Below are 9,627 nucleotides of genomic sequence, written 5' to 3' on the forward strand. Positions count from 1 at the left end.
AGATTCACCCCTCGCTGGGGTCGTTTGACCCCAGTACTTTTTCCTGCCATGGCAGGGGGTCGGACTTGATGATCTGGTTAGGTCCCTTCCGACCCTACCAACTATGAAACTATGAAACTATGATTGGGCTTGAAGGAGGAAATACTGAGAGGGTGGAGGAAGAGAGAGCGGGTCTTTCCTATATTTCCTCCTTCACAGAGGCATTGTGGGAGGGGTCGTTTTCTCGCCAAAAACTGCTGGCTGAGTGGGTCTGCTGTGACCAAAGAGGCCTGAACTTGGCAGCAGCACCCCCATACATGGGATGAAGAAATGGGGAGTGGATGGAGGGATTATTTATTGGAGGAAGCTGAAGTGAAAATGTGAGGGGAGGGAGGCTGGGCTTGAGGGATTTTTGTCATGTCCAGCATCATACCACTACAGCTCCCTAAACCTCCTCTCTGTCCCTCAAACCCCACACCTTTTGCCTCTGTACCCCTTCTCCCTCACTGCCTTCCTCACCCCACCATGTTCCCCTTTCTCCTTCAGAGTGGTCCCCTCACAACCCATGTGGCCATGTGCCAGAGGGCAGCCTGGCACCAGCTTGAGTGGAAACAGTGGGATTCAGCGGCCACCTTTACAAGGGGCTGCCCAGAGAAAAGAATACAGAGAGGAGCAAGGGAGCCTTCACTAACTGTGGCTGGGAGGAACCAGACTGAAGAAGGAGGAAGGGATTTGGGGGCAAACACTGCAAAGGACTGGACTTGAATAGGGGTAGGCCAAGAAGAGAGTTTGAAGGGACATAGGCTGCCCCAGTCCACCTTGGAGAGACCAGGCCAGGAGGGCAGGAGAGTATCCCACTAAAACCCCTGCTGAGCATGGGGAGCATTGTGGGGGTTGTGGAGCCATGGAGAGGGGACTCCATACCCTCTAATGTCGGTGATATTTACAGGGTTGATTCACTCAGAAACATGCAGGGGGAAGCCCACTTTCCTGGGGGAACTGTTGTTGCACCCCAAAACCTGGCCACAGTCCAGCCTGTAGCCACTCTCAGCCAGTCTTTCCCTTCAGCTCTTAATCCCTCAGATGCCCACTGGTTTCATCTTCCTTTTATATTTCACTTTGCTCTCCAACAAGCAGGAAAGGAATGGGGTCAGATGTCAGGGACTTGGAAAGAGGGGAGCAACAGGTATGGCAAGAGCTATGCATCCCAAGGTGTGGAAGCAGTCTAGGAGTGTGTCTTCAGGGCCAGGGTGCCATCACAATGCCATTCCACCATTTCCAGGGTGGGTTTCCAATTTATTCACATGCCCAGAAACCCTAGCACAGTTGGAAGGTGGGGTCTCTTTTCTTCAAATCTCACTGCACTTGTAAGAACAAGGTCTGTAAATATTTCCCAACACTCTCCTGATGCTCTGCTCAGGACCTTGTTTAATTTCACAGACTGTTTTTCACATGTGGACACCAGAACTAGTTACATCAAGTTCAATTTTGCCAGCCTGGTGGGATATAAAAATTCAGCATTAGACCCTTAGATACAAATCTCAAGAGGAGTTTAGAAATCAAGAACTGGTTAAAATGAAGGTGTAAGTCCCAGAGCTAAAGGCCCTAGCAGAGTGCCTCTTGTGACTCCCTAGCTATCTCCTCTCCCTGCAGGGTGGGGCTGGCAGATCATTGTCAGCATGGGTTTGTGCACAGTGGTAAGGGCCTACAGGAAACTGCATGATGGCATATGATTTCCTGGACGTTGCAGAGATGTTTTTGGATATTGCCTGGAGATTAGATGTACTCACGGAGTGATAAAGACATTGCTGGTTCCAAGAAGTGCCTCCACAGCCATACTCCTTTGTGGTGCCCTAGGGTATCACACTCAGTGGAGCTGTGGACCAAGGAGGCAGTGACAGCCCCTCACTGCCCTCGATATGTTGTCTGCTATCACCAACCTCCTCCTTGGTGAGTATGGGAGAAGGCCATGACATGCGTCCATGGGGATTTGACACCAGGGCATGTGTCCATGGGGGTTTTGAGATTAGAATATACACCCATGGGGGAATCTAAGACCGGGGTGTTGCCTGTGGTTTGAAATGAGGATGCTTACTGTGTGGAGGGAGGTTGAAGATGTGAGGCCAGGGTATGTGATCTCATTGCTGGAGGGCTGTTCTAGGCAGTGCAGGGCTCAGACTTCGTAGTCGCCTGCAGGAGCCCCTGAATTGTGTTCTCATACCTCTTAGAACAGTATCCATGCAGCACCACCAGGCAACTGGGGATTCAGAAGGGAAAGGGAATATTTTCTCTTAGTCTGGTCGCTAACAAGCTGTCTTTTTTCCAGGATGCTGGGTGGCCAAGGAAAGTGGAGTGTTTAGAGGTAAATTACAGCAGGATGGAAGCACTGGGGAGGGCAGTCTCTGGGAAGGGCACATGGACAGGTACAGGGGCAGGAAAAAGTTCACCCAAATCTTGAATCTTAACCCATGGACTGACCCCACAGGAGCTGAGATCAGGATCTGGTGCCTGGATTCCCTGTAGTCCCAGGGATCTTTTTTTCCTTCTTTCTCAATGTTTATCCAGATGTGGATTTAATTTACCTTGACTTTAGCAAGGCTTTTGACACTGTCTCTCACAAAATGCTCATTGACAAGCTAAGGAACTACAGACAAGATGAAAGTTCTGTAAGGTGGATACATGACTTGTTGGAGTATTGTGCTTAATGACTAGTCACCAATGGCTTAATGTCTAGCTGGGAGGACGTATCAAGTGGGGCTCCTCAGGGGTCTGTCTTGGGTCTGCTATTGTTTAATATTTTTATTAATGATTTGGATGATGGGATTCAGTGCACATCTAGTGAATCTGTGCATGACCCTAGGTGGGTGGAGTTGCAGATACTCTGGAGAGTTGGGCTAGGATCCAGAATGAATAGACTAGATACATGGTTCACAACCAGTCAGGTGAGATTCAGCAAGGATAAGTGCAAATTCCTGCACTGGGAATGGAATAATTGCATTCATAAATATAGACTGGGGAATGACTGGTTAGGCTGCAGTACTGCAGAGAAGGACTTGGGGCTTACAATGGATCATAACTGAATGTGAGCCAATAGTATAGTCAAAAAGCCAACAGTGTACTGGGTTGTATTAACAGGAGTGTCACTTCTAAATCAAGGGAAGTGACTCTTCTGCTTTGTTCAGCACTGGTGAAGCCTCACTTGGAGTACTGTGCCAAGTTTTGGGCCCCACACTTCAAGAAGGATGTGGATAATTTGAGAAAGAATCTAGCACAGAGTAACAAAAATGATTAGGGGCAAGGGAGGCAAGACTTATGAAGAAAGGCTGGAACTCAGTTATTTAGTCTGGAAAAGAGAAGACTGAGGGGGGGATTTGATAACAGTCTTCAAATACCTGAAGGGCAATGACAGAAAGGAGGGAGATGGGCTTTTCTTTGTGGCTGAAGGGACCAGGACTAGGAGCAATGGCTTCAAGCTGCAGCAGGGGAAATTTAAGATGGAGATTAGGAGGAATTTTCTGATTATCAGGGTAGTCAAGAATTGAGACAGACTGCCTAGGGAAACCATGGAATCTCCATCTTTGGAAGTTTTCCAGAGGCACATGGCTAGGATGGTTCAGTCAGGGATGATATTACCTTGAGCAGGGGGCTGAGCTACATGACCTTGTGCAGTCCCCTCCATCCCCATTCTCTTATGATCCTATTATCTGGGAGCTAAGGAATGGGTTAACAGTTAAATGGAGCTAGGCCCATGTCTCCCCCATCTAACTTCTGTTTCTTTGTGATGCAGAGCTCCCGGCACCCAAAATCTCCATCTCTGTGAACCCCAGCAAGGTGATAACTCTGGGAGGAAATGCCACCATCCGGTGTGAATGTCAGTGTGCAAGAAAAAAGTTAATTCTTTGTAAGAATGATATCCCACTCCGGGAGCTGTGGTTTATGAATAAGAATGAATTCAACATCGGCAATGCTGACCTGGGGGACGGAGGGGACTATAGCTGTCAATATTGGCCTAAAACTAAACAAGGAACCCTGGTGAAAAGTGAGCACTTGAAGATCTTTGTGGCAGGTGAGGCATTCCCACTCCCAGCCTCACATCAGCCAAGCCCACAGGGTCCTTGCACTGATGGGCTGATGCTCAGAGCCAGGCTTTTTCCTGAGCCCTGGGACACAGAAGAGGACCTGTGCAGCTGAGGGGCAGGGATGGAGTTAGTGGTGGGGTTCTCCAGCCAGAGGAGAGCAGCAACCCCTGTAGAGTTTCCAGCACAAAACAGAGGAACTCCCTGAGTACAGCCCGGTTCTGGTGGTCAGAGACTAGAGCAGGACCAGGCACCTTGATTCACATCCTGATTCCAGCACAGACTATAGGAGCGACCTTGGGCAAGTCATATAACCATGTTGTGCATCAGTTTCCCTATCTGTGCGACTGACTCCAAGCCCCCTGTGTGCTAATCAGCCAGACCCCAAATCCCACCAGAGGCCAGACATGGACCAGGAGTGTTGAGTTGCTCTTCCCTGCTATGTCCCACTACACCTCTAGTTTCCCTACTCCTGAGCTGTGCTGAGACTTCAGGTTCTGCTGTACACATATAACACAGCCCTGCCCCACTGGCCAGCCTGTGTGAGGTTTTGTATACCTGCCCTTGGAGCAGCAACTCCTGGCCCCTTTGTGGACAGGTCAGTGGGCTGGGTGGGTCTATGGACCTGACCTGGAGCAGGTGAAAAAGGGTGCCACCAGACTAGATGGACCCATGGGTCTGATCCCTAGTCATAGGGCTAGACTGATGCTGGACTAGCTAGCCCCATTTGGTGCATGAAGTGTTCCTATGGCAGTAGGTATGAATGCTCCATTTTTGGGGGATGGGTCAGTTTTGGGCTAAGCTCAAGGGAAGCTCGAGGCCCTTGGGAAAAGTATGTGGAAACATTTTTCCTTTGGCCCCTCTCTCTGTTCTGCAACTGACACCCAACTTGTTGGGGGAGAAGTGGGTTGGGGCAGAGGGTGGGGGGGCTGAGGTCTGTGTCTCACTGCTTATCTGCTTCCCACTGCAGACCCCAGGTACCCGATACCCAGCATCAATTTGAGTCCAAAAAGGAAGCTCACCATAGGGGAAAACGTGACCATCCAGTGCCTGGGTGGGTCCCAGGATGTGGAGTTTTTCCTCTACAAGGATGGAAACATGACCCTGCTTCAACCCATGGCGTCAGCTGGGAACATGACTGAGCTGTTTATCAGGAGCGTGCAGCAAGCAGATGGAGGGAGATACCAGTGCTTTTATCAAAAGAAATCAGAACCATTTGTCTGTTCATATCACAGTTATCCCATGCAGCTGGTGGTGATAGGTGAGGGGCTCTGTGTTCCTATCCCCAGCTTCACCCACAGCTGGGCCCTCAAGGGATGTCCATGCTGATGGGAAGAGGCTCAGAACCAGGCTCTGGAGCCCAGCAGCGGGGCCGTGTTACTGAGGACTTGGGTTTAAGTCATGGCTGGAGTTGGGTATTTCCTATCCAGATGGTGCAGGAGCTCCTATAGCTCCAGAGCAGAGCCTGGGTGTGGTCCAGAGCAGGGCTTTCTCAGGGGCATGGTCATGGGGCTGCTCTAGGGATGCAGTCAGTTCTCAGGGGCTGCTGAGCTAGGATCTCCCTCAGACTTACTGGTGACAATATATGTGGAGTCATGGAGGGGCTCAATCACCAAGTCAGCATTTCAATCCCTTCACTCTGCTTGCTGGCTGTGGGGGATACTGGGGCTCCTTGGGCCTTTTGCTATTGGCCTGGAGCTAAGGCCTTTTACTATCCCATAAAGATAAAGATGAATGAATGAATGAGCGCCTGGACAGAGAGAGATGGGGCTGGAAGCCTGTGGGAGGACACAAGTCAGGGAGAGTTGGGAGTGCTTGTTGACTGCAGAAAGACTGAGGGAGGCTCAGACTAGAGGGGACCATTGTTCTCCCAGTCTGACTGCTTGTTAACAGCCATAAAATGTCTCCTAGGTCCAGATGTGGCCTGGTCTATATGGAAACTGGGACTGAAATCACCATGTTGGGTACAAGTCACTTTGTAGGTGTCTGGGTGCTGATCTGTGTGTGGACATGAGGAGTTCAGGATGGAAGCACTTGCCTTTGAGCCCTGTAAATATGGTGACAAAGAGCATCCAGCTATTTAGAAATCAGACATTTTATTTGGAATTGGAGCCTTCTTTCCTGTCTAAACTTACTTTGAAATGACCCTGTGCATAGATATCCCCACACTTCATGGGTCTCTTCCCTATTTCCCAGCAGGGAGAGCTGGACACACAGTCTGTGTCTGCAGGACTGGGTTGCATAGGCAGCCTGTGGCCCTGGGGGCACTGAGCCAGACATGGGTCACTGGGTTGTGTCCTGTTCCTAGGGAGGCAGGTTGGAAGCCCCTATGGGCCTGACCATGCTCATTCCCCCTCACAGCCCCATGGAAGCAGTTGCTGAGTGATTATCTCCTTTCTACTCTGTTACTCCCAGATTACACCAACGGTAACATCTTCCGACTGACCCTGAGCGTTTTGATCCTGCTTTTCCTGGTACTGATCATAGCTGAGGCCGTGTACAGCTGGTAGAGGGGAGGGCTGTATCCAAGCTCACATCTGTCTATAAGCACCTACTCACCCAGACCCTGCTACACCCTGATGGAGCCAGCGCTTGGGAAGGGCAACGGAGTCACCATAAGCCGTAGCACTGTGACACCAAGTTGTAAGGCAGAGCCAGAAAAACTAGTGAACCGAGCCTGTCTGACCACATCCCTCACTGGCCTCCAGATATCCGCTGGGGGCTGTGATGGCACAGGGATGGCGAAGACCTTTGTGAATGGGTTACACCAATGGAAGCTGTGTGCCATTAGGATGCCCTGTGGGGAGAGATCTGAGTGCCCCCATGGGGGCTCAGACTTCAAGGACATGGGGCACCCTGGGTGCTGCACTCCAGCACAGGTTCTGACCTGCCCCTGTGCCCTCTGGAAAAGCGTCGGTACAGCCAGACCACAGAAGACATGGGAATGTAGTGCAGCAGTCTGAAGGCTCTTAGGGATCATTCATGCTGCCTCCAGCACAGACCACAGCACCACCTGTTCTAACGTCCATTCCTGGCCTGGCTCCCTCCACAGCTTCTGCCCCCATGGGCTGCACTCAGCCACAGTAGCAGAGTGCAGCCACACTGCCAGCTCTCCCAATTCCCCCAGTCTCATGAGATCCATTGCTTCTAGTAAAGACCCAAATCTTGGAGTCCTGAGAGTCCAGGAAAACTTTGGCTCTGGTTTCAAATACAGATTCTGTTTTAAGTCCACATGGCTGAGAAGAAACCTCCCCAAAGGTTTCCTCCCCTTCCCTCAAAGGACTATGAGAGCAGGCAGGGAAATATATAATAAAAATCACAGGAATTAGAGTTCAGTCTCATGATTTTTGATGGCTCCAGAATTGCAGCACTGTAGGGGGAGGATATGATCATGAGGAAAGCACTGGGGTTGGGCTCAGGACTCTGGGATTCACTGTCTGGCTCAGCAACAGTCTTGCTGTGTGACTCTGGGCAAGACTTTTCATTTCTCTGGGTCTCTATTTCCTCTGTGTGCAATGGGGAGAAGAGCCCCTCCTCAATGTGTTCAGGTTGGGAGTACCTCGGAGCAGGTGCTCTGTCTGTGCATGCAGCAAGTTCTAGTCTGTATTTCCCAGCTGCTGCTTCTCATGCCATGGAAGAGATGTTGCTTCCCCACCAAGAGCCCCTTGGCAGGACTCTCTCCCCAGAGGCTGGCCATGCTTCTTCCAGGCAGCAGGATGTCCTCTCTGGAGGATGACATACATGAGTGGAAGGAGCCTCCAGGGCGCTTGGTGTGCCTGTCACTTTAAGAGGCTCTATGAGGAGCAGCCTGCAGATGTGGCAGGGGCTAATTAGAGTCACCTGATTAGAGTGACTTGAAGCATATAAGCCTGTGGCCTGAGCTAATCATGCAGTCTAGCTCTGAAAGCCATGGAGAGAGGAGCTTGTGGGCATCAGGGCTCTTGGGTAATATCTGAGCTGGGGTAAGCAACTCTGGAGCTTTGAAGAAAGAGCTAAGGGGAGGAGGAGCTCCCAGTAGACCTGGGAACTGGGTCTGGAAGGACAAAGAGGCCTGGGAGGTAGGGCTAGCAAGCCTGGAGAGGGGTGGGAGAGAGTAGAGGGCTGGGAAGCAAGGAGGGCTAGCATAGGCAACATGTAGGGGGTGCATGTGTACCTCCTGAGAGCACTGGTGCCCCCTGACAGTGAATGCTCTCAGCTTAGGCAATGGGCAGGGGGGGCAGAGAGAACACTGGGCAACTCCCTGAGAAGTGTCACCGGTAATTCCAAGCTTGGCATCTGGCCATGGGGGACCCCTGGTCAGCAATCGGCTGCGGGGAGTGCTCCTCCCCCCCCGGGACGCTGCCTGCAGTTGGACCTTGCTCGGCTTGCCTTCACCGGGGTGTTAGTGTGGCTGCCTGTGGGTGATCCCTGCTTGCTGCTGCCATGCCCCTGCTGTCGCCACTGCAGCTACTGCCTACAGGTGGTCACCATACACTGCACGCCCCCCCAGCCTCAGGAGGCATCGCCTATGAGGGCCAGGGTGCTCATGATCTCAAGTGGCCTGGGAGTGGAGCTAGGCTTTAAGGAGACTGAAGGTTGGGGACCATTGCTGGTGAGCAAGGGGGGTTAGCAGACCTGTGCCTGGAAAGGGGTGTAGATGAGGCGAAGGAGCCCAGAGATTAGGGGCAGGGGCCTTAATCCTGGTATGGGTGGAGATAGGAGCCTGAGAGGGCAGGATGTGGTGCCCAGGAGAAGCCCTCAGAGGTGGAATGAGGAGGAGCCCTCTGGATGGGGAGTGAGGGCTGGAATGCTGTGCTCGGGAGTAGCTGGGGGAGGTCAAGTGCCCTGGGGGAGAAGGCAGGCCAGGGACTTGCACTTGGGAATAGCTGAGCTAGTTGAAGTGGCTGGGCAGGGAGGCCTGCTCACAGGGACTGAGGCCATGGCCCAAGGGGGCTGATGATGGATAACATCTGTGATGCCTAGGCAGGGTGGTATCAGGGATGTTTGGAGCCATGTTAGAAGCCCTTGAGGCAAAGTAGAGACACCTAAATACCAATGTGGGATTGGGGATCCCTGGGGCAGCCTCTTCAAAAGATCTAACAACAACAAGTTGTGGCAGGGGAGGGGGAAGCAAACCAGAAGACTGAGGACAGAGCAAGGGGCTGAGCAGCCACCAGGGTGAGCTGTGGGCTACACCTGGAATGAGTGCTGGTTAATGGCCATCTAGCCCAGACCCCTGTAATGGCCTCCTTGGCCGTCTAGCCCCCAGGGACATTTGTCCCTGTTCCCCTCACCACAGTGCAGTCATTCTGGGTGTCCATAGCTGGGGACAGGGGATACCTTGTTTCTTGGGATGCAGAAGGTGTGACCTAGGGGTAGATGCATGAACTCCTGTGCCAGCTCTGTGTCCCCATCCCTCAAGTCTTGGAATATGGAGAGCTCCCCAGCTGCTCCTGAATTGAGGGTGCTGCCTGCATCTACGGGGAGACCGGAGCCTGTGAGGATCCAGGTTCTGCACAGAAACTCCCTCAGTAAGTAACCACTTCCCTGCACATTCCTACCTCCCCCCTACCCCACACCCTGTATCCAGCCT

General features: G+C 52.0%; 1 protein-coding gene across 3 annotated transcripts; it reads left to right on the forward strand.

The window, feature by feature from the left end:
• Nucleotides 1-1,770: 1,770 nt before the first annotated feature.
• On the forward strand, nucleotides 1,771-7,374 carry LOC102381598 (leukocyte immunoglobulin-like receptor subfamily A member 2). Of its 3 annotated transcripts, none has more exons than XM_014517348.2 (5): nucleotides 1,771-1,929; nucleotides 2,306-2,341; nucleotides 3,767-4,045; nucleotides 5,026-5,316; nucleotides 6,471-7,374. In XM_014517348.2, exons 1-5 carry the CDS (start codon nucleotides 1,899-1,901, stop codon nucleotides 6,563-6,565), a joined length of 732 nt encoding a protein of 243 aa, XP_014372834.1. In that variant the 5' UTR covers nucleotides 1,771-1,898; the 3' UTR covers nucleotides 6,566-7,374. The 3 variants fall into 3 exon arrangements, with proteins under 3 accessions (XP_014372834.1, XP_014372839.1, XP_014372842.1); XM_014517353.2 differs by having other exon boundaries at nucleotides 3,767-4,018; XM_014517356.2 differs by lacking the exon at nucleotides 2,306-2,341.
• Nucleotides 7,375-9,627: the final 2,253 nt, after the last annotated feature.

The sequence above is a fragment of the Alligator sinensis genome, unplaced genomic scaffold (genome assembly GCF_000455745.1).
Source record: "Alligator sinensis unplaced genomic scaffold, ASM45574v1 scaffold647_2, whole genome shotgun sequence".
Classification (NCBI taxonomy): domain Eukaryota; kingdom Metazoa; phylum Chordata; order Crocodylia; family Alligatoridae; genus Alligator; species Alligator sinensis.

Coding starts and splice junctions, on each gene's coding strand:
- LOC102381598 (XM_014517348.2), top strand. CDS start 1,899: ATGTTGTCTGCTATCACCAACCTCCTCCTTG. Junction 1,930..2,305: donor TATCACCAACCTCCTCCTTG/GTGAGTATGGGA, acceptor TCTTTTTTCCAG/GATGCTGGGTGGCCAAGGAA. Junction 4,046..5,025: donor CTTGAAGATCTTTGTGGCAG/GTGAGGCATTCC, acceptor TTCCCACTGCAG/ACCCCAGGTACCCGATACCC.